Raw genomic sequence first — 25,351 nt, 5'->3', positions numbered from 1 at the left:
TAAAATCTGATGTCTTGATGCATTCTCAATCGTCCAGGAAAAAAAAAAAACTTTTGGAGAATAAAATCTGATCTTTTTGGGGTTCATTGCCATCAAAACTTAAACCCCAGATCTAAGCAGTACCTACTGACCAATCTATTCTCTTTTCTTTGATCTTGGATCGTCTGTGGTTAATGAAAGGACTTAATGCTTTTGGATATTCACAAAAAAAAAATGTTCTCATTGTAAGCAATCAAAGCTATTTCACTGCCCTCTGTGCCTTTATATTGTTATATAATACTAAAAGAGAAAGCACGAAAACATTGTAAATTTATTTTTTTAAATATATATTTAGGTTTCACTTGAACCTATATCCATTAAACACCACCAAAGTGCTGAAGGAATGACGCTAAAAGTGGGCTTAGTAAGTCTCCTTTTAAAATTTGCTGTCTCACTGATGAAATAGAAGTAGACAGAGAAAAGGTGACAGTGCAAACTTTCCTATGTTTACTACTTTTTCAAAAGTGTTGAAAGCAGTGAGACAAAGAGATTAAAGCCCCCCGGCTTCCTCCTGACATCACATCTGATGATCTTAACATCGATCCTTATGTGGTAAAAATGATCAGAGTGCTAAAACAGAAATTTTCCTGTTAGTTGTAAATCATCTTTATTTTTAATAAAAGAAAAGTCAAACTATAAGTTTGGTGAATATGGGAAATAAGAAATGAGTTAGAGTAATGAAAACCACTGTTCTAATGTCTGAATTTGCATAAGTAAAAATAATTTGTATTGGGTAAATGATTCGTCAGACATCCAGGTGACTTCAGTCTCATCTGGACCTGCAGGTTTAACCAACCTGCAGGTCCAGATGAATAGATTCCACAATATGTCTGTGAAGGTTCTCAGTCATCCAGGTCATCATAGTCTAAGGAGCTTGGAAAGAAAAGTGTCTGGACTTCTTTAAGTTGCTTGAAGACGTTTCACCTCTCATTCGAGAACCTTCTTCAGTTCCAGGATCAAATAGTGGAAAGTCCTAGATTTAAGGCCTATGGGAGTGTCCCCCCAAGAGGGACAAAGGATCCCATAATGATCCTAATCACACGAGCCAAGGTGTGAAAACGGGTGTAGGTCACAATCAGCCAAAGTTTCAGGTGAACTCTCGAGATTCGAAATTCTGCAATATTTTCCCTTGACCACTCTTAGCTTTTCTTTATGTGGTGGGTCAATCAGTTCCCTCTTCAAACACTTTCTTAGCAAAGTGGACATCAATCATTGCCTCGATGTTACATTATAACCTTTCCAAATAGAACTGGACTCCCTTTCCCAGAATTAACCCCACTGAGGGGCTGCAAAACAAAATATCACTTTTTCTTTTTTGGTTTTTACAATAAATGTACCTGCAAAAAACCAGAGTCTCAGGACAGATGATAAGAAAGTGTAAAACAAAAGAAGAATGGTACTTTACTGGAGTGTTTTCCTCTGTTGCTTATGTGTAGTTATGATAGTTCTTATATTATCCTTTGTCTATTTATTCATGCTCTTTCCGCTCTGCTGCTCTAATAATGTGAATTTCCCAACTTTGGGACTAATAAAGGCCATCTTATTTTATCTTACAACTAAAATACATTTTATTAAGGGATTGGTCTTTAAATATTTTGTAAGTATTCAACAGGCATTTACTGGAAATTCACTGGTGTTACTGTAATAAGGATGTGGTTCATTTCTTTGCTGTGAGTGTAGCTGTGAAACCTGCCACACTGGATCTGCTTTACTTTAGGTCAGGTTCATGTAATGTTATTTATTTATACCTTGTCACATGTTAAAACAAATGTAGGTTGTTGTTGCCCAAGGTGCTAATTAGAAGAGGCGTAAAGGAATCTTGTACTAAGTGATTTTCTGCCAATAGTAAACTTGAGACTAAAGAAAGTATCAACATATAACATGCATTAAAAGAGACCTTTTGACCTTCAGTATTTGTCAAATGTAAATGAAAGCAGAGCACTATAAACCAGATTATTTATAAATCATCATCATCATGTTGCTTCTGGACAATTTTATTTCTGTATGTCTTATATATTATGACATCATCGTGTTGCCTAGCAATAAACTGGAATCACAGGCCAAACAATACTGTAGCATGGGCATGTACTGGTTGCCACCATAGGCAATTTTTAGTTCAGTTCTTGCTTTGTGTGACTATAATGCACACTCAGTTTCATTTTTATGCATTTGTTCACTTTAACTATTGTTGGTATGCTGAAAAACTTGTTGAAGATGTGCGCACGAAATATTCTTGGGTAAGTACAAAAGAACCTGCAAAACAAGTCAGGGCCACGCCATCAGCCGATAAATAGTAAAATAATCCACCACCACTACCTGAAAGTCAGTCAAGCGGTGTCAGCTGAGGTTGCCTTGTCCTGTCTGATCTCTTCAAGTAAAGCTGTGGTAAGACGCTCACGTTCTTTCTTTTTTAATGAATGGATGGTGTAGAATCTAAATGTCTTCAAAAATGTTATCTAAAAATAGAACAAAAATGTTTGCTCCAGTGCAGAAAAAAGCCCTCCAGCTATATTTTTCTTTGAGTTACTTTCACTTTAAAAATGTTGTCAGCCCTTTTTTTTTTTCATTTAACAGAAAGTATGACTTGTTTTTTGTGTTACTGTGTGCCAAGTTGAACCTTATTCTCTATGATTCCACATCTGTCTGTCAGGAAGGTAAAGTGAGCTAACATTAAATCGAAATGACTAATAACATAAGTGGGGTGGGTTCCACAGTCTAGTGAACAGTCTGTTTCTAAAAGGGCCGGAATTTGATCAGAAACGTGCTAATTGAGTCTGAAGAGGAGGATTTTTTTGTACTATAACATAACTCCTCCTGCATATTTTATACTTGTGTTGTGTTAGTACGAGAGAGTATCTCCAGCTGTCAATTCAATTCAATTCAATTTTATTTATATAGCGCCAAATCACAACAAAAGTCGCCTCAAGGCGCTTCATAGATACAGAGAATCTGTCCTCCTAACATGATTATTCTCTTTCAGAATAAATCTCAAAAGAGGAAAGCATCAAGATGGCGGTAAGTGGCTGTATGTGGTAAATCATGTATTAGTAGCTTCTTATGGTTTTTGTTGAGTGTTTAATATTATTCTTCCTTCAGAAGAGGAATAATAGCAATTATTTTAGCAAAATAGATACTGAGGATTATTACAGCAGTATTCAGCTCCTTCTAACCAAAAGGCTGTGATTAAACAGCATAATACTGCCAGATGGACTTTAGACAGGTGTTGAGGTTTGTGTAGCAGCAACATGTAGTTTATTACATTACTATAAATCAAGTTTTAGGTGGTGTTCAGTCACGTGCCACATAAGTAGGCTTAAGGAGGGGCAGGCATCACTGCAACCAGTGGGGGACGAGGGAAGGGGAGAAAGCGGAGAGAGAGGACAAAAGGCAAACCATGCCTGACCTAAAAATAGTTTATATAGCAGAATAAGATAAGAAAACTAAATGCTATTTCGTATTCAGTCTTTATAGTGAGTAGTTGTGGCCATGCTAATCCTCTGCAATCCAACAGGGGGTGCTGCAGCGACCCTTACTTACTACAGCCTTGTAGCACACACATACTGTGTTAGTAATTAGTAATTATCAGTCTGCATGTTATATTAATGATGCTGTTGTATATTGTTTATAAGAGCGGTGAAGACACAGCTGCCCCTCCATTTAATGGCAATGCTTACCAGACTGAGGAAGACTCAAGCCAAGACGAAACAGAGGAACAAACTGTAGAAGCTTTACAAGAACAGCTTTGTGAAAAAGATAGAGAGATCCAGAAGTTGAGAAAGATCCTCGCAATGTTACTCGTAGGTCCAAACCCTGAGCCCTCACAACCAGAACAGAGGGCCCAGAATGACATCGTCATCCTCATTGACTCCAATGGAAGATTTATACGTGAGAAGAAACTTTTCCCCAGGGACAAAGTGGCTAAATTTGATTGTCCAAACACTCAAAAAGCCATTGAGCTTCTGGCAGAGGAGCATCTGGGAACTCCAACCCACATCATCATCCACACTGGCTCCAGTCAGCTGAGGCAAGAGCAGGACAGACTGTCAGAATCTCTGAAAGGAGTCATAGAGAAAGCTTCCAACACTTTCCCCGAGAGCAGAGTGGTCATGTCAGCCCTGCTTCCAATGAAAAACATGCACTGTGACACCATCAACAAGATCAACAGCAGACTAGAAAAAGAGTGTGAGAAGCTGGCCAATGTCCACTTCGCCAAACACCCTACCATAAACATAAATTGTCTTTATGATAAAGTCCATCTGTTGAAAGACAAAGTCCGCATTTTTGCCCGGACACTAAAGGATGTGGCTCTCGACAGATACCCATCCACATACCAAACAACTGTACTAGGAAGAAGCAGCTCAACATATATTCAACAACAATAAAGATGTAATTTTAATTGTAATTGTTCCCAAAACCTAGTTTTAGTTTGCTATAACAACCTTGGTACAGATTTATTCAAACCAACTTTGTCATCACAAGAAATTGTAATAGTGAACTTCTCAGTTTGTGAGTCTGTGTCTTTGAAAAAATAAATTGTATTTTTGTTCCATATTTAAGTTTATCTGCTTAAAATCTTGTTGTTTTTTTTGTCTTACCAAAGCTGTTTAATATATGCTCAAAAATGTTGTTAGTCTGATTGTGATGTATTCAAGTTAGAGACTAAATATCATAGAGATTGTGAACTGACAGCATCCACATGCCAGCCATAGGAGACAGACTTCTGTAAAAATTCATTAATAACAAAATCCAGGAAAAAAAGGAGATTCCTCCAGGAAGTTTTAAAAGGGGTGCATGACAGATGCCACGACAACAACAGAGACATACTAAGGCTGTAAACACAACAACACGTGAGAGACGAGATTCAGACTAATTATCAGCAGCTGGAAACAATCAGGTGAGTGACAGACATGCAGTAAAGTAACACAAGATATCACAGACAACTAACCTACAGAGTAAAACAGGAAACAACCTGAGAAGAACACTAACCTGAATACTTGACACTTGATAATAAACCAAATTAAAGATTAAACATTATACAAAGCACATCTCAGAGGTTAAAGGTAACGGAAGCAAACACAAGAAACTAAACCTAATTAACAAACAACAACCAACTGGACTAACTGGACCAAAGAAAGAAGAATAAAGAAACACGACTGATGACTAAAAGCAAAATAAATAGATGAATAAATAAATAAATACTAAAATAAAAAAGAATCTTAGAAGCTCATAAACCCTGGGTCCAAGATCCAGGACCATGAAAACATGACTCTTTTTAGTTCTTGTTGTTTTTAATATGACATTTTAGGCTCAGTTCTTGTTTCATTTTGGACTTCAGGGGCCTGTTCTTCGTACCGCGCTAAGTGAGTTAGCTGGATGAGATTGTTGACGATTTCGCGTGATCCTGGATCGTTCGGTTCCCCGAAGCCCATCCGGGACTTGCTGTCATAGCAACAGAGCCGTAAGCGTAAACCTGCTGGGGAGCAGGTTTACTTTATGTAAACAGGATTAGATCGCGGCCACGCAGGTATGTCCGCGTCATTCATACGAAAGCAACAGCGATATTCCACCACTGTTTCACCATAAATAAATAACATCAATGTAACTAAAGATAATGCAGCACTTGATCCTTTTATTGATTTCACACAGATACATACAGGTCATTTCCTAAAAAAGGGAAATGTACTATTAACATTCTATTACATGTATGTGATTATTACAGATGTAATTCATATTTCAGAGTAGTAATTGTAAATTACTTCGTGTAATCAAGATGAGAGACCACGGCTATAAAAGCGAAGGTGGATTTGGGAAGCCTGTCGCAGCCATGTCCTGTCCGTATACGCGAGCCAACCATTGCAGAAGGTGCAAGATTGATAAGGAGAGTCCTCAGAATTCAGCGTATATTGCGGGACAGACAGGATCCTTTAGCTCAGCGCGACAGTGTGCTCATAGAGAGATATCGATTTTCCCGTGAGGGTATTATTCACTTAACCAACTTGTTGACGAGGGGGTGCAGGACCACCACCTGTCTTTTTTTTTGCTCTGCCCTTTTCTTGGTTGCTGTTATGAACAAACAAACAGATTATTCCAGGGTCTCTTTCCAAGAGACGACAAGCAATATAAGTGATAAATATTACCATTCTGTAGAATATTCTTATATTTCACTTTTACTTGTTCCCATGTTCTAGTGGGTCCTGTTGTGGCTCTAATGTGAAAGGGGATATAATATAACATATTATAATATAATATAATGTAATATAATATTGGATAATATGGTGTGATATGATAAATCTACCCTACCGCCTACTGGTGTTGGCCAGAGGGGCCGATGGCGCAATATGGCAGCCTGGCTTCTGTCAGTCTGCCCCAGGGCAGCTGTGGCTAAAACCATAGCTGCCTCCACCAGTGTGTGAATGTGAGAGTGACTGAATAGTGGCATTGTAAAGCGCTTTGGGTGCCTTGAAAAGCGCTATATAAATCCACTCCATTATTATTGTTATTATTGAATTACTTACGAGTTTGATTTGTCAGCAACTTCCTGCCAGCCCTCTCTCCTTGCTTTTGCAGCCTTTGCAGTGTTCCCTTGCGTTTTAATTAAACTCTGAAACTCCTGAAATCCCTCACTCAAGAGTTCTTGCTCTGCTGCCGAAAAATACCGAGCGCGCTCCTTCGACATTTTCGCCGACCAATCAAAGGGTTGCCGATCAATGTTTCTACTATCGATGCGTAGCCCCTGTTGGGCCACCCAGTGATCTCACATTACTTCATCCAGCTATACTAATCGTCAACAACAGGTGTGTTCGGGGAACCGGAATAGCGAGCTCAGAGTTAGCGCGATGATTTGGTCTTGGATGTTTCATTTGATCTTGGATGTAGTAAGCGACGTACGAAGCACAGGGCCCAGGTTTGAACACTGAGCTGTCCCGCTTCCTTTAAAATATGTTTTTAATGTGACTTTTCCTCTTTTTCATAAAGGAAGGTTGCTTTCATTTGGTGTTAGAGCCAAATTTCCTAAAGTATATTTTGATTGATATTCTGTTTATAATTTATTGTACAGATGATGAATAAACATGACGAATAAAAAGTCACTTGTACTTGTGTGTATTTTAAAAACGACAGCAAGATCATGAAAATAGATGTATGTTTTTATAGGTTTCATTTTATTGTAATTTGTCTTTATTACAAATAATTTATTGTGATGTTTGGCAAAGCATCGTGGTTAACACACCTACAGTTAAAAGCTTTACAGCTCCAAAAGGTTTAACTTTATGTTTTTCTGGATGAAATATTTCAATATTACACATCTACAATCCAAGCATTTGATATAGTTTGAAATTTAAGCACTGAATGAACAAAAAACACCCTGCTTTTGACTCATTAGAATTTGTTGTTGATTAAAGTATTACAGAGGCACACGTTCATTCAGTGTTTAATGTTAAGTTGACAGCATCATACTTTAATAGAAAATTTACTCAAGCATGCTTTAAGTTTTAAAATGAGGAAGAAAATGTGTTTTGCGGGAAGCAATTGCCTAAGTAAATTCCATTCTTCACGAGAAAATATGTATGTTTTGAACTTCTTTTCAGAATAAAAATGATTGAAAACAATACTTATGAAAAAGGTAGAGGAAGAAAGCATTGGTTTGGTAAAAAAAATAAATAAAAAAATAGGACCTTAAAAAATGTACTGTATAAAAATATAAAAATAATAATGAAATCAAAACTATAAAGACAGTGTGTGTCACTTTTCTTTGTTTGTTTCAGACGTTATTGCTGCAATCTGCAACTCATCGGGCTATAATAAACCACCGGCTCTCACAAGTGTCTATTTCATCACATCATAAGCAAAAGGGCCATGCTGATTCTTGACTTAAATAGGAACGCATGGTACACATATAGATTACTATATTATCTGTTATTTTACTGATTACTTATTTTCAAAAGTAATTAATTACTTAGTTACTTTTTAAAAACACGATTTACAACCTGAATAGGTGATAAAGCGATAGATCTTTCAGCCCAATTCTACTTTTTCTGCATAATCCATCATACAAAATGTAATCAAATGGAAAAGTCTCTTTTTAAAACTTGTTTTATTAGTTTTAACCTTTTAACTGTATGCATCAAGCAAAAATTTAATTATATGCAACATTCTCTGACTGGAAGAAATTATTTTCTGCACATTCCTGCACATAATTTTTTTTTTTGTGTGTTTACACTCAGTCTTTCAAATAGATGCAAGTAAAACACAGCAGAAAATAAATAACATCAAAGACTCAGCGGTCCTGTTGCTCTTTTCACCTGTAAAGCAGGAGTGGGGTAGGCGGAGGTTTACCCTGGTGCAGGTGAGCCGCAGCGGTCAGTTGAAGAATCCACGAGTTTCTCTGTGAGTTTCCCATAGGGCTTTGGAGCGTGATGTCACGGGGGTGGGCGTGGAAGTAACACACAACAGCCATGGTTCGTTCTTGCTGTGTGGTCGGCTGCAATGTTCGATCGCACGACCGGCAAGAGAATAAGCTTAAAAAGGGTTTATCTTTTCATTCTTTCCCAACCTGGAAGCAACATGAGGCAGCTCGTGTATCGATGTTACCAAACGAAGGCGTCTAGCCTGGATAGCAGCTGTGAGACGAGCTGACGTGCAGTTCTCTTCCATCTCCAAATATCTGTTGGTGCTCCAGACATTTTCATTCCGGTAAGTTCTAAATATGTTCATGTCACTCTTTATAGCCTATTAGTTTTATTTTCGATGCGCTCTGAGCTCATAGCAAATTAGAACAAACATCCTACTGAGTGATTTTGCAGAACTACCTTCTATTTATAGAGTTGCTAATTATTTGGCATTATTGCAGCAAACCAGCCTATGAAATGGATGAAACATCATGACTGGGTTCCAGCGCTACACAAGGGACCTGCTTCAAACATACCACCATGCCAATCAGATTACTTCTTCCATGTGAGGGTGAAGAGGGGACCCTCCTGGATAAGATGGTGAAGGTTTGCTGTGTTTGGTGAACAGTGTGATAATAAAATCAGGGAAGAATGAAACCTGCTCCTGTTACATATTCTTAAGTCTTTTGCTGTATAAATAGCGGTATTTTTTTTTTTCAAAAGATACAGTAAATAAAGTCGTGTTAGTAGTGGGTGATATCATGTAAACACTGTCATGATCCTATGTAAACACTGTCATTTGTAAACTATAAATGACATGGATTCTACACTGTTACTGATGTGATGTTCTATAAGGTGGTTTTAATTTAAAAAAAAAAGAGGCAAAAATTAGTTTGTTTCTTTATTCAACTTTTGAACAGTGGTTCTCAGTCAGTATATATTCAGTAAATGCAAATTATTTACACGGCAGTGCACTACAGGCATAAATCTAGTCCCCTAGATAAAACATTATGGCATTATAGCAGTGACAACTCCTCCACAGTAGCAGGTGGGATTTTTCTGTTTTGAGGGCGGCTCCTTTAACCTTTCAATACGGATGGTCTGTTTATGTTTTGATCAAGAGCCTTTTTTTGGGCAGCTGAAGAGGAGAAGTCTATCTTATGTCCAACCTCTGGCTGTATCTTGGTCATATTACCCAGCAAAACCCAGTATGCAGATTCATCTGTAACAGTCCTTGTGCCACAGATCAACACTGTTGCTTCTACATTAAACAGAAGAGCAGTGACGTGGGTGCAGGTCTCTGCAACTCCGGCCTTACAGCTGCAGTGGGCGGCTTCAGCCTTCCCTGTGATGCTCACAGTGACCCATGGCTGCAATGCTGGTTCATTCAGTCTTTGAGAGTGCAGGACCTGAAACACACACAGACAAAGTTCATTTAAAGACAAGAACTATGAGCCAAGGCAGACATAAATGTCTTTAATCTACTTTATCATAAATGTAACAAAGTGTTTAGAAAGTTAGCACATACATGTAATTTTTCATTTTTTTATGTGTCCATCTATAGAACGCTGCATGTTATAGTGTAAATCTGCCTGTTCTGTCAGAAACCTGCCTGCAGAAAATGAACCTAAAGTATGTAATGCAAGATAGAGAAAGCATAAAGCGACAATTATGAATCACTTAGTATGATAAGGAGATTCTGCAGGTCATTAATCAATGTATAAAACTAAAATAAAATGTATTTTTAGTGACACAGGATACAAATACGGAAGCAAGATGTATAATTAGGATTATTTATAATAAATATGAATAAATTAGAGCAATTTCTTTAACCATAAAGAATAACTAAATCCTTCAGGACAATATCACATCAATGCACTGAACTCACTATGTTATCCACCTAACAGCCTCCACATGTTCTCACTGTAATTTCCCCTCATGAATGAATTTATGCTGCACTAATGTGAATGTTTGCAGGGAAATCAAACGCATTTCACTCGCAGTACTCGAGCTGACTTACCTTTGTTTGAATGACGACTTGTACGCGCTGATTCCACAGACAAGGTACGAGAATATGTCAGGCTACGTCAATAGCGCTAAGTCTACAGGGTTTCTACTCCACGGCCGTATTTCATACGGGTCCACATTTCCAATGTACGCTATTTTCTGCAAGTACCGCCGCTTCGCCTCTGAACGAAATCAGTCTCTATACAGTCCATTCTCTTTTGAGCTGCTTTTAAGCATCTTGTAGTCATCGTTCCAACACAGTGTGTTTGTTTTGATTCGTAGACCCCGAAAATGGTGCCGCGCTCCCACAATGCATTGCGGCGTGACTTCAAAGCCCTATTACGTGGTAGCGTACTCCCGGTGCTTGCTTGGAAGTTTAGGGGTTTTTTCCGCTGTAAAAAGAAGTTTTCTTCCCACGCACAACGGACACTAATGTTTTTGTCACTTTTTATGGAATCAAACTCGAAGTAAGGTCAGTACTTCCACGCTTTAAACGCTGCACGCTCATACTCTCTCCTGCACTTGATATATGATCCATTGTTGATCTGCAGACAGCTGTTGTCACCAACGTCGCACTCGCTTACGTCAATGTCATGAGACATTCTTGCAAAAAAATCACGGTTTTAGTAACGCAGTAACGCAGCGTTCCTACGGGAAAGTAACAGTAATCTAATTACCGTTTTTGCAATAGTAATCCCTTACTTTACTCGTTACTTGAAAAAAGTAATCAGATTACAGTAACGTGTTACAAGTAACGCGTTACTGCCCATCTCTGGTCATCAGGATAGGGATTTGTGTTGGTGTTTAGGGCTGTAGCCTCGGGTTTATATTGTGAACGGTAATAATGTGAACGTGTTTTTCAGATAATTTTAAATAGTAAAATTAAAGTAATGAGTAGTATAACAAACATCTTTATCCTGTTTGTAATGAAGTAATGTACTGCATTACTTTAAAGAAAAGCGTTCTTTGCAATATGTGCAATAATTACTTTTTTCGAGTAATGATCCCAAAACTGATCACAACAAAGAGGCTCTGACATGTACAAACATTTGAGCATACAGCATGTAATTAATTAGCATGATTTTAATGTCTTTGATTTGCTGCTTAGAGATGGTGGTGACTCTCACATTGGAGACAATGAGATTGATAAGTGAAACAAGAACTGGGATTACTAAATTGTTATCAATTCCCATCCCTAGTGACAATGATGTCCTAGTTGGTGGAGGAGGCCACCTCCTTGGACTGACAGAAACTGGTAACAACCACAACCCTTTTTGCTTTTCTCCAAAACACAGGAATAAATTTGGGGTTTGGGGCTAGGATTGTGATTTTCAGTAATGATGACTTGGATATCAGTGAATTAAGATGCTACAGCTTTACTTTGACTTTATTTATCCCTCTCTTGTATCCCTTATTGTCCAACTCTTTCTTTTTCTTCTCATTCTTTATTATATTCTGCTCTTTTAGTTATCGTTTCCTCTCAAAGCATTGCGCAGACTCCTCCAGAACTCCTCCCTCTTCTCTTCCTCCTGTGGCCACTCTAGGTAGGTGGTGGAACTCATCAGTTTGCGCAGTTTGTAGAAGCGTTTGGGGACATCATCCTTCGACAATGGCTCTAGTAGGATCAAAATGGCTGCCTCACCAGTGGCTTGACCATCAAAAAGCCAGAAGTGAGAGAAGTCAAGCTCATAGCGGCACCAGTCAGACTGCACAAAATTCTCGGAGAGGATGAAGACAGTTCTCCGACTGCGTTCGATAGCATTCATGATGTTGTCCACAATCCATTGTCCAGGAAGGAAATCCCGCTTGTGAAGGCAGAGAGTCAAGTTCCGGTGGGATGTTGACCTAGTCCCAGAGCTGCTTTCACTGTTGAAGTGAAGAAAAAAGCAGCTTTCAGCCTTTCTACTTTCTAATTTGGTATACAGCGTATAAGCCAGAGACTGCACAATCAAAATAATTAATATACTTTAAGTTTTGCAATCATTTCATGAGTTTAAATCTGTATGATTTAAAAAATGGTTAATGCAAGAATTTTAAAAACTCTATTAAACTTGCTTTGATAACACATTGTTTTGGACTCAGATCTTGATCAAAGATCTTCCATGTCAAGTGTTCTACATCACCCCAAAATTTAGGTTATTAAAAAATGGAAGCTTTTTAAAGAGGTTGATATACCCAGTTTGGAAGTGTTTCAGTTTATTTAGGTTAAACTATGTTTGAAACCCAATTTTGTCTTCTTAACCGTCATTAACAGTAGCCAAAAGCTCTAGTTACCTATATCATGCAGCATTTACACAGAGAGCAGTTTCATTGTCGGATGTCAGAACTACCCTTTTAAAAAATGCCAGATAGCTGTATTTGTTCAGAAAAACTACACTGAAACCTTTATTACTGATGAACACAGTAATGACAATATGGACACTTTGGCTGAAATTATGTCAAATAATATCACAAAAACTGATGAACTTACCTTGGCTCCTCTAGCTCAGGTACCAAAAAATTTTCCACCCAGCCAGCATCTCTTTCACTGTAGGAAACAAAGGCATCAAAGGATATCAGGGCTTCTGTGTCTGCCTTATCTCTGCGTTGCTGCCGTTGTCGAGAATTACGCTTGGTCTTGAGCCATGCCCAGATCATCTTGAGGTACCAAAAGGCATGGATGCGCCACAGCACCACAGACAGCAGAGTGGCTACAAACAACGCCAAGCCACAGCTCACTGACACAAACAAAACCTGATGGCACATGACAACTGAGAGTCGGACTTGATCCACTGGCTGTCCATGTAGATAGAAAGGGTAGTCACAGATGTAGCTGTCCACTCCATCTGTCAGTTGTATACCTCCACCTTCTCGGAGTTCCAACTGGACAAAGCTGACAAAGTCACAGGAGCAGACAAACTTATTCTGACCAGCCTGGAGGTTATCGAGTCGCTGGTATGACTGGAGGTCTGTTTTGCCAAACATGTTCAGGGTATTTGACTGTGGAAATAAAATGTGTATCATAATGGAAACACTACGAGGATCAGAAGCATAAACATATGATCTGACTTATTACCTGGATGGTCAGGGTTTGTAGATTGGGGAAGGATAGCCCAGAGGGCAACCTCAGAAACTTGTTGCCAGAGAGATACAGTTCCCTGAGTACAGGCAGAAGTAGAGTGAAATCTTTAAGGTTGTTGTTGCTCAAATCCAGCACCTGTAAAGAATAAAGCATAAGGGAAAAAAAAATAGGTTGCCAGGTCAATCTGCCAGGTCAATACATGGTCTTCATACCTCCAGGGTTTGGGGTAGACAGGGGGTAATGGCTGTGAACTTTGCCCCGGAGATGTTTAGGAATCGCAGGGTGGAAGGCCAAGGACAGCTTGAGGGCATGAAGCTGTAACCGGTCCTACTAATATCCAGGTGTGTCAGTTTAGAGAACTTTGTGACCAGTCGGCTCACGGTGGACAAAGACTGGACAGAAATGGGGAATGAAAGATGGAAAGTACTTGTCGTCATCAATCCTCAGAATTCTTGAATACTTGTAGGTAACGCAGATTTTATTAAAGTTTCATACTTCACCTTCAGAGCATTTCCACTGAAGTTTAAAACTCGAATGTCCTTCAAAGTTTGTGTTGTACCACAAAGCGTCTCCTCCAGAGTCAGGTCCGTCAGAAGGTTGTCGGACAGGTCCAGATACTGCAGGTTCTTCAGCAGATGGGACGTAAGACAAGGCATCACAAACACCTAAAGGAAAGAACCAAAACTCGTCAATATGACTGCAAAGTGGGAAGCTGTAAGGTAAGGGGAGACACTAGTTCCATTAGTGTCTCCCCTAGTATTTTCCTTCAGTTTGCATTATAACTCCAACATCCGTCCACAAGACAGACATGTTAGGTAAACCGTTGATTCTTATTTGGCCACAGGTCTGATTGTGAAAACGAATAGTTATCTGTCTCTCTTTGTTAGTCTTGCAACAGACTGGATACCTGTCCGAGGTGTACCCTGCTACCCTATAAGGTGGGATAGTCTCCGGGCCCCTGCATGACCCTGGATTAGCCAAATTAAAGAAAAATGGTGGACAGCTGTAAATATTGCATGCACAGTAAACAGGGGCCTTTTTGGCAATCATTTCCATTTCCATGTACAATGCAGAAAACAGTATGAACAAAGTATATTGTAGCAACTATCAGGTAAAAAAGTTTCATGTAGAAACTTGAAAGAACATCCAACTACCCTGCAGGGCATTATAAACATGTTTGCAAGTATCCTTAGTTTGATTTTATGTCTCCTGAAGAGGTTAACTCTGTAAGGAAAACTTAAAATGAAAGGGATGTGTTGATACAATCTATAATATCAGTAAATAGTTCAACAAATCTCTGGCTTTACTTTCATGTGCACTAGGGTCAGAGAAAATAAAAACAAGAGTTTTTAGATGAAATGGCCATCTTCATCTATGGTATGTATAAACAGTATATACAAGTAAAACTTATAAGCTAAAACCTTTCTCTTGAATACATGCTGATCTGAAAATTATCCACATCTTCACACAAACTCCACAAAAGCCAACTCACAGATGACCTAAAGATAAGTAAAAAAATAAACAGACTATCTAGGTGTCTGTTTATGTTCCGGTAGAAAAGATTTGTTTTAATTTCATCTTACTAATTTTTTTTTGTCAGCTTAAAAAAATCCATCTTCAACTGAAAACAGTGAACTCAAGGCTTTCAAAATCATAGTTGATCACTGTATGGATATCCTGAAAAAATGTCTCTAGAGAGTAAACTAATCAGTATTTTCCATAGATTTGTTCTCCATAGATTTGTTCTCCATCATCCATCCAAGATGGCGCCGCGGATGGCAGCCTCGGTACTGCGCTCTCTCGCACTTTTCTTGTTTCTGTTCATTTTCTGCGCTTTTGGTCACTCAGACTACATCACTTTCTCCAGAGAACAACTGCTAAACATCAGGCAGTCATCTCACTATAGTTCTTATCCATTTTTCACAAACCCGGAAAGTTTTTTGGAGATTTTAGTTGGAGGCGCAGCAGATCTCTGTGGCTCCTGGAGAAGACGTAGACGGGGGAGTCGCGCTGGTGAAGCACACAAAGACCTGGCCAACGAGTTAAACACTTTCTATTGCAGGTTTGAGACGGACAGACTCCCACGCCCCACCCTCCCCTCCCCAGGGACATTGCTTCAGACATTGACCCCCAACACACCTTCCACCTCTCCCCCCTTCACCCTGCCCCTCCCCAATCAAGACTCAACGACCACCCCCACCCTCCCCAATCCAGACTCAACGACCACCACCACCCTCCCCAATCCAGACTCAACGACCTCCACCCCCCTTTCCTCCTCCCTGAAACTCAAAATACACACTCAGGATGTGAGCCGACTATTCCAGAAACAGAAGCCTAGGAAAGCCCCCGGACCAGACGGCGTCTCACCCTCCTGCCTCAAAACCTGTGCTGAACAGCTGGCTCCCATCTTTACTCGCATCTTCAACAGATCCCTGGAGCTGTGTGAAGTTCCCTCCTGCTTCAAACACTCCACCATCATCCCTGTTCCCAAGAAAACCACCATCACATGACTTGAATGACTACAGACCTGTCGCCTTGACGTCTGTGGTCATGAAATCCTTCGAACGACTGGTGTTAGCCCATCTGAAAGACATTACTGGCCACCAGCTGGACCCTCTGCAGTTTGCCTACCGGGCAAACAGGTCGGTGGATGATGCAGTGAACATGGGGCTGCATTACATCCTGCAACACCTTGACAGGATCCTGGAACTTATGCCAGGATCCTGTTTGTGACTTTAGTTCGGCTTTTAACACCATTGTGCCTGAACTTCTTTCCTCCAAACTCTCCCAGCTCAGCGTGTCACCAGCTACCTGTCAGTGGATCACCAGCTTCCTGACAGACAGAAAGCAACAAGTTTGGCTGGGGGAGATCACCTCTGAAACCCGGTCCCTCAGTATTGGTGCCCCTCAAGGATGTGTCCTCTCACCACTACTGTTCTCCCTCTACACTAACGACTGCACCTCCAAGAACTCGGCTGTCAAACTCCTAAAGTTTGCAGATGACACCACTGTCATTGGCCTCATTCAAGATGGTGATGAGTCTGCATACTGGCTGGTACTCTGGTGCAGTCAGCACAATCTGGAGCTGAACACTCTTAAGACTGTAGAGATGACAGTGGACTTCAGGAGACATCCCTCAACTCTACTCCCCCTCACCATATCAGACAGCCCTGTGTCAACTGTGAAGACCTTCAAGTTCCTGGGTACAACCATCTCCCAGGACCTGAAGTGGGAGACCAACATCAACTCCATCCTCAAAAAGACCCAGCAGAGGATGTACTTCCTGAGACAACTGGGGAAGTACAGTCTTCCACAGGAGCTGCTGATCCAGTTCTACACTGCGGTCATTGAGTCTGTCCTGTGCTCCTCCATCACAGTCTGGTATGGTGCAGCCACTAAACAGGACAGGAGCAGACTGCAGCGGACTGTACGGACAGCAGAAAGGATCATCGGCGCCCCCCTGCCCTCCATCCAGGATCTGTACCTCTCAAGAACCAGGAAACGGGCAGGGAAAATCATCACAGACCCCTCACACCCTGCACACAGACTTTTTGATCTGCTGCCCTCTGGCAGACAGTACAGAAGCCTGCAGACCAGGACCACCCGACATAGGAACAGTTTCTTTCCCCTCGCCATCTCCCTTCTTAACAGTTGACCTGTCACACTGCTCCCACTGCCACTGCCAGACTGCAGCTGCACCTTATGTACATTCTGTAGTATTCATTTCACCTCATTTCATTTCTGTATTCTATGTATATAAGTTAGATTCGTTATTTATAGTTGGTTTACACAGCTTTGTGTATGTATGTGTAATGTGTATATATAGACACGTGTGTGTGTGTGTGTGTGTGTGTGTGTGTGTGTGTGTGTGTGTGTGTGTGTGTGTGTGTGTGTGTGTGTGATTTACATTGCTGTGCTTGAGAGCCACCATCTACCGGAACCAAATTCCCTGTATGTGTCTGCACATATACTTGGCCAATAAACACGATTCTGATTTTGAAAATGTTACACAAGCAGCATACATTACAGAGCTGGTCACTTTAGAGACTGGCATTTTAATAGCATTTTTTAAAAATAAACATTTCAAAATATTTACAGCACAATCAGCTGTTCTGCATCAAATTTGATGCCACACAAATTATTTGTGCCACTCCAAAAATAATTTCTGTCTACTATGAAATAAAGGAGAACAACAGCCTGATACCTGCAGTCCTGACAACAGGAGATGTATCACTGCTGTAACACCTGTAATATTCAGCAGTCGCCTCATTGTTCTGACACACACAAAACTATTGACTACACTACACACTAACTACACAAGATTTGCGCTAAACGTCACAAATCTCTCACATCTCAAAACACCGCCATCACTCCTAAAACTTCCCCCGTTTCTTAACAACTTGCCATATCATTTTTTGATTGGTCGACATCTCCAGTGGTTGTACACGTTGTCATTAACGTGGCTTCACTCCACATCAGCCACGCCGCTTTGCTAGCTAAAACACCGGTGTGGGCACATTAGGACGCTGTCATAGCCTGTCAACAACGTTGATTAGCTCCGTATATACGAATGTGAATCACATCATTGGCTGGACTATGGGATAAGGTGTCATCGTTCTAATCCCATACGGGAGCAGCCAGTCACTCACTGACTAACACTGCAAAACGGAATTGTTGAAGTTTTAATTTTAATTTCAATTCAGGTTAGATTTTTTCTTTGTGTGCAACGCAAACTTTCAGTGCGCAGAGACCGTGCCAGCAGAGGGAACATTGTCAATCGTAAGTTTCCCTCCTCTTTAAATTTTCTCTGAAGAGTAGCAACATGTGGGTCTCAAAAAACTCTCAAATGACCTGAAGACAAAGACTGTTCACCATCATGGGAAGGATACAGAAGGGGAAGGATACAGAAAGCTGTCTCAGAGATTTAAGCTGTCTGTTTCCACAGTTAGGAACATACTGAGAAAATTATTTTTACCTTGGCGTTTATGACAGACACCCTTCTTGGATACTCCAGCAGAAAACCCAATTGTAGAAGTGAGGTAAATTTGTAGACATCCAGAATTACAAGGTTACGGATGTAGAACTCATCTATGCTTCTGTGATCAGTTTGGCTAGCTTTCCCCCACCTAACCCCAACCAAAAAAAGACAAGTTTGTTGTTTTCAATTTCCTGTATAATACACAAATGTTTCTTTTGAACCAAAGTTGCTAACTGGGACATATGCCAAAAAGATAATGTGCTTCTTTCCTACCAGCCTTCGCCCATCAGTGTGACATCTTCTATGGTAAGTTTGGTCAGTGGAACTCCATCTAATACCACCAGGAAGTCAACAATAGCCTCGTCAGACACAGAAACATTATGTAGGGTCAAATACCTGAAGAGTTACAACACAGAGGAAGAATAGGTTTGTTTGTTTCCCAGTTTGTTAGAATATTAGTTTTACCCAAGTAGAAGTGATGTCCATACCTGATCCTCCTTTTGGCTGCCTTACTAAAGGGCTGAACAGACTGAACTCCATTCAAATTGATGTCTTTCAGAATGATGGGTGTCTCAGGATATGACACATCATCAATCATAGACCCAGCCAAGGTCACATTTGTTAGAAAAGGACCATGGAGACTCAAGGTGACATGACCTAGCGGCCAAATGTGTGCTAATGTACCAGCGTCATAGCTGCAGAAGCAAGATACAGAAGCTAAAAGTTGAGGATATGTGAAAAGGAAGACAGTATACACAATAATAAAAGCATCAGATATTGATTTGTATATTTAGTAAAAGCACATAGAGAAGTGTTGGTTTGTTAGCCCAAATAAGTATAAAGAATCTATAAAAATAGACCATAACCAACACATTTTAAAGAACTTTTTTAAAAAAGTAACTTTTATATATAACTGAAATTATATATAAAAGAGTTATGCCATAAATATGAGTCTTTAAAGATGTCTCTTAGTTATTCTTCATTATTTTGACACACATTTCTGAAGTTGAGATGGAAACGGTTACATTTTGCAATAGCAAAGAAAATTCATAAAGCGTGTTGATTCATTAACCTACTAAGTAACTTACTTTTAGCCATCTATAGCCACCTATAAAAATGTATTCATAGCCTCACTACAGTTAACCATAAACAAAAGACTCAAGGCAGTTAGAATAAAGGACACTAATTTGAAGCTACCACCACTAATAAAGACAGTAACTTAACACCACTACCAAAACCCGTGCAAACCTGGTCAGGTTGTTTGCATGAACAGTTAACTCCTCCAGCTGGGTGACTCCAGACAGATCTCCTCTCCGGAGCTCCTTCAGAGAAGGACCTCCAAGGGCCAGCTTCCTTAGTCTGACTAGGGCCCCAAATACTGGAGGAGAACCGAGGTAACTAGATGAGAGCACAGGAAAAGAAAATAACCATAATGTAATAATAATAATAATAATAATAATAATAATAATAATAATAATAATAACTTACGTTTTTTGTTTTTTTTTTGTCTTGTCACAATTTTGGTACCTTTAGCTTATTACCTGTATGGGTTGTTGAGTAGGTTGAGCTGCTGCAGAGCTTCCAGCTTGCTGAACCATTTGTGGTTTAGCATAGTCAGCTGGTTGTAAGAGAGATCCAGCTGTTCCAGGCTCCACAGAGAGTCAAAAGCTGATGGATGGATCTCAGCTAAGCCATTGCCTGGAGGATAGTAACATCTATCTTAAAACAAATTGTAAACACATTTTATTGATGAAAATCAAACACTGAATTGAAATCCCAGAGCTCTGCCAAGTCTTTTTTGTAGCAACTGGAAAACAAACAAGTAAAAAGTAACTGTAGCAGATAAAGGATTTGTAATGACTTGTTACAAAACATCATAATGTCATTGGGAGCCCTTGTTCATGGCACACTTTGTTGTAAAGTAAATATTTAAATAGATAACAAGACTTTGGATCAAGTTTTTCACAATCATAGTTCACATTTTATGCATGACTGCCTCCCCCCAGAGTCTTCAAGTGAGAGTGTGATGATGCCATGCACTTAACCTGAAATCACCTTTTCAATGTTTTAAAGTAAATTTCAGGACAAGGTTTCATGGCCATCGTGTCCCTTGACGTGCATAATTTACACATCCAAATGTATAGACTTTGGTAGACTTTCACCCAGTCGGACTATCACTACAACATGACTTCTGGCTTCAAATTACATCCCTTATGACTAAAACATGCAACCACAAATCCAAATGACTCCCATTATTTAAAAAGAAAAAAAAAGATTTTTGTCAAATTTTAACTTGCAACAACACCTGCACAATACAGAGTGAGTAGACAAAACCAGTATTTTGTCCATTGGGATATGCTGATGATCCTACTAGTTACAGAAAAAGCAGATAAAAAGGCTGAAATAGTCTCACTTTTCAAAATAAAATGTTGTCAAAAGAATATTTTTTATAGTTAGCTGTTGGTATTCTTCTCATTTTTTTCCATCACCACAGCTTGCCCCTCCACCAACACCCACTCAATCAATACTTTATGTGTTACCGTGGAGATCAAGAACCTTCAGTTGCATGTGGCCCGTCAGGTCATCATTCGTCACAGCTGTTATTTTATTAAAGGAAAGATCAAGACTCAAGGCACTGCCTGTTACAGTGGGAACACTGGTGAATCCACTGTGGGAGCAGTTACAGAAGAGCTGCTGGTTGCAGTGGTCGCAGGATGGCTTCTTGTTGTCTGTGTTCAACCTCTGGCCCCAGCTCTCAGAGAGGAAGAGGAGGACGAGGATGAAGGAGAGAGCAGAGGAGCAGCTGGTTGGACGTCTCATGCTGCATGAAATCAGTGAAGAACATGAAGTAGTGTTTGAGATGATTTATAAATCAGGGAGAAAGTGAGTCATACTTCTCAGACTGCAGAGGACCCACACACAGAAGTGAAAGAACAACAGGGAAGAAGCACAATTTCAAAGAGGAAGCCTAAAAAGTTTCATTCACAACACAATTCTGCAAAAGTGAAAGGTGTTATCAGAAAACAGAGATGTCTTCAGCTTCTCACACACCCTACACCTAATGGTTCCATCTGTTAAAGCATAAGCACATTAAGTTTTCAGTCATGTCGCAAATAACAGCCTCCATTCTTATGGCTCCAGGGTATTGATCTTCTTTGAACAAAGCCAGTGCATTGAAATCAGAGCAGGAAGCAACAAATATCATCTCAAAGCATTGACTTGTCAGCATTTTATATTTATACATTTATAGAGCAGTTCATCCCATGGGAAAAATAAATGAAAGAACCTTTGCACCTTTCACTCCAGAAATAGCAAATGCTTGTCTAATATTTGTGCATTTTTCATACATTAATCACAACTCGATTCATACATTTTTACATATTATGTAAAATGCAATGTAAAATGTAAATTGTATAAAATATAACACAGATATTTGTAATTGTTTTTTAAAGTTATTTTTCCATACGGAATTTTCCAAATGTTAAAATAGAAATATGTAGTAACTGATGTGGAAACTGATGTAAAGGTGGGTCCAAAAAGCCAAATACACCACTGCAAATTTTAAACCAGGCTGCATATCCCATTAGGATCAAATTTTTGTTCTGCAAATTAACGCGGACACACACAAACAGGGATCAACACCTTCGCCAAGCTTAAAAGCTAGCTTAAACATAAAGGTGAGGTCCTAAAGAAAGGCCTGTAAGGTATATGATTTGTGTCAAGATGTTGCATTCACGGATGAGCACAGATATGAAGCTGTGGACAGGAAACCGGGGCTGAATGTGATCTGAACAGATGTACATAAATATGGCAAAAATCTGTTTCACATCCTGCAGTGAAGGTCATGTTTCATCGCAGCAAAACAAATACCATATCCGGGGATTTTTGCAGGAATTCGAGGTTTCTTTGAATTTTGTCCCGGGGCTGGAATTATTTACTATTTATGTTAATAGCTTGTGACATAATTTTAATGCATTTGTACATTTCTATGCAGATGATACAATTATTTATTGTGCTCAAAACATCAAGATGGTTTTTAAAGAATTACAGCTGGCTTTTGATTTTATACAGTCACAGCTGTGTCAGCTCAGACTGATTTTAATTGCTGAAAAAAACCAAGATCATGTTGTTCTCAAATAGAAACAGCATACCTGCAGTACTTACCTCTCTTGTATTTGCTCAAGACAATTTGTGTTGAAACTGTGGCTTCATACAAATACTTACAGTATTGTGATTGATAATAGTTTTTCCTTAAAGCTACATATTGACCCCTGATAAACAAATTGAGGCTTAAGTTGAAGTTCTTTTTATGAAATCTTTCACTGCAAGTCAAAGGCTTGTTGCTGCCAACTTTTTACCCCTTCTGGATTATGGTGATATAATTTACATATATCTACTTATTCTCTCCATCTGTTGGATTGTGTTTATAATGGGGCATTAAAATCTATAACCAGATGTAAACCTTTAACACACCACTGTTGACTTGTCCCCACTGTCCTTATTCAGGATGGTTCATTTATATCTTCATATATTAATCTGTTTCTGGTTTACTCCCCTCTTATTTGTCAGATTACATGTTACAGAAACAGTTTAGTCATGACTCAGGACTTTATTAGATTCACCTGTTCATACAGAGCTCAGACAAAAAGCATTCTCCTCATCTGCCCCGTCTTCATGGAGTTCATCACAGAAGGACTTGCAGCGCTCTCAATTGATTTCACTTGCAGACTTTAAAAATGACCTTGTGATATCATCACAGGGAACTTTTTCCTGTTTTTGACACTGTGAAAAGGTCATGCCAAATACTAATTTTTAAGGTTTTTTTTTTAAAACTTCTTTGCCTAATATACTGTATTTCCAGTTGTATTTGAACATTTCAACAAGAGCACTCAGGTAGTCCATAACTCCCCCTGAAGGGGAAACATAGAACAGCTTTATGCTAATGTCAGCATTGCTAATACTGACATTAGCAATCCGCAATGCTGACATCACTGATGTCAGCATTGTTAATATGGAAATCTACTCTAGTTTATTCATCTTTGTTTTTCATTGTAAAGTCATTGTTGGAGCTATTTGTTCTTTATTTTTTTATTTTATTTTTTTTGAAATTAGTTAAAGTTTGTTAGTTTATTTATATTTTGGGGTTTATTTGTTGGTTAATATTTTGTTTCAAATGATTTGTTTTGTTTGTTGTTATTTTGTTAAATTAGTCAGTAAGAGCTGTAGAGCCATTTTGTTTCTATAAATAAAGAGACTGGTATAGGACCAGCATGCATTGGGGTGGGCCTATGGTTTTTTACCAGAGCAGGAGAAGCAGTAGGAAGGATCTTGTTATTGCTTGCCAAATGGATAAATAAACCAAAACCAAAACTCTCAACTAAAAGGTTTGGACAATGGACTTCTTTTGCCTGCGTACGAAATATTACCTCAGTGCAGCAGTGGCTTGTGGACTTTAAGTTGTGGGACGTTTGATCATTCAAAAGTAAAGGAATTGCCACTACAGTCATATAATTTTGTCTTTAAAGATAATGTTTTAAAGAACTTAAAAAAGAGCTCTTTAAAACAGATTAAAACAGCTTAAAGTTGGAAAATAATTTTTTTCTAATTCAAGTGACCCTAAGCTGTAAAGACTTGGGATTTTAGGATATATTTATAAATAACTTTAACTGAGAAACTTTATGGCATCATTGTGATGTCATAGGGGATCGTATTGAGAAAATAAAAAGGTGTGTTATACAGATCTCCCCATGCCCCTACACATGATGTATTTCTCTATTTTTTTTTTTCAAGTTTAACTCTGACTTTGGGCGCTATAAATGAAGGTTATGGTCAAATGCTTAGTCAACCCAGGGACTCGTGTCCCCTAGGACTAAACATGTGCTTGTGAACTTTGAAGACGATCCATAAAATGTTGTGGGTATTATAACGTTTAAACTTATTTTCACATTTGGTGTGATCTTTATCCAATTTTCACCAAAGTTCAGTTAGCTTGAGCTGTTGTTGGTATCTACCACACTAAATTTGTGAGCGATATCTTGAAAACTGTGGATGCTAGACTGCTAAAAAACAGACAGACACACAAACAGAAGTGATTATATACAGTATTTCTTCCCTGAACCTGTTTCTTCTTCTTTTTTTCTTCTTGTTTTTTTAAAATGAGGTGACTCAGAAACCATTGTATAGGATTGAATATTGACAATAAAGTCCTAATTAATTTCTAATTTTTTATTATTCTTATTCTTTTTCAATCCCGGTGATAGAAATGCACTTTCGGAACCTCAACTTTCACATTAAATGCAGCTACTCTGCAGTATGTCACCATAAAACTATTTTTAATATTTATCTTTTGGTGGAAGGTGGTGGATGGACATTAAGCAATCCTTAGTTTGGTGTGCAAACAGCTTTTACTGAGCCTTTTACAGCACTCAGCCCAAGTTCTTCTCCTTTTTTCTCTATCTGTGACAGAGCTAATCAGTGTATCATCACTGCTGCTGCAAAATTAAAAATAAAAACTGAAACAATCTTGTAAAAATCAGCAAAACTTTACAGCATAAAGTTTTTTTCATGGTTTGTTTTAGGATTCTGTCAGAAGTTTGTCAAAGTCTTACCTTATATTTTTGCCGAGCTGACTGCTGAAACTCGTTAAAGACAACAGGATGAGTTGAAGTGTTTTATGACTTCATAAAGAGGAAGTATAAATCTCAGGGGTGACAGCTGGAACCAAGTGTGAAAAGAGGTAGTGAGCGTGACGTGAACTTTGGGAGGAAACCTTGTGAGTGCAAAAGTTTAAAAATATATTTCAAATGTACTATTTAACTATTTTCAGACTTTCTAAACTAAAATTTGAAAATTATATTAGGCTAAGTTATATCCAGAGAA

The 25,351-nt window shown here is 39.0% G+C and overlaps 2 protein-coding genes across 2 annotated transcripts; one reads left to right on the top strand and one right to left on the bottom strand.

Moving 5' to 3' along the window:
- Positions 1-2,329: 2,329 nt before the first annotated feature.
- On the top strand, positions 2,330-4,590 carry LOC143416980 (uncharacterized). The gene is made up of 3 exons (XM_076882630.1): positions 2,330-2,424; positions 3,020-3,054; positions 3,669-4,590. The coding sequence occupies exons 2-3, from the start codon at positions 3,049-3,051 to the stop codon at positions 4,419-4,421; spliced, it is 759 nt and encodes a 252-aa protein (XP_076738745.1). The 5' UTR covers positions 2,330-2,424; positions 3,020-3,048; the 3' UTR covers positions 4,422-4,590.
- Positions 4,591-11,498: 6,908 nt separating this feature from the next.
- Positions 11,499-25,138, bottom strand: tlr2 (toll-like receptor 2). The gene is made up of 12 exons (XM_004571583.3): positions 25,081-25,138; positions 21,013-21,293; positions 20,014-20,170; positions 19,721-19,870; positions 18,961-19,167; positions 18,746-18,868; positions 18,470-18,620; positions 13,995-14,159; positions 13,707-13,886; positions 13,489-13,629; positions 12,904-13,412; positions 11,499-12,299 (listed from the first exon to the last, which is right to left on the bottom strand). Exons 2-12 carry the CDS (start codon positions 21,290-21,292, stop codon positions 11,897-11,899), a joined length of 2,466 nt encoding a protein of 821 aa, XP_004571640.3. The 5' UTR covers position 21,293; positions 25,081-25,138; the 3' UTR covers positions 11,499-11,896.
- Positions 25,139-25,351: the final 213 nt, after the last annotated feature.

Source organism: Maylandia zebra, linkage group LG3 (assembly GCF_041146795.1).
Source record: "Maylandia zebra isolate NMK-2024a linkage group LG3, Mzebra_GT3a, whole genome shotgun sequence".
NCBI classification, from domain to species: domain Eukaryota; kingdom Metazoa; phylum Chordata; class Actinopteri; order Cichliformes; family Cichlidae; genus Maylandia; species Maylandia zebra.
This window is presented reverse-complemented; position numbering and strand designations above follow the sequence as displayed.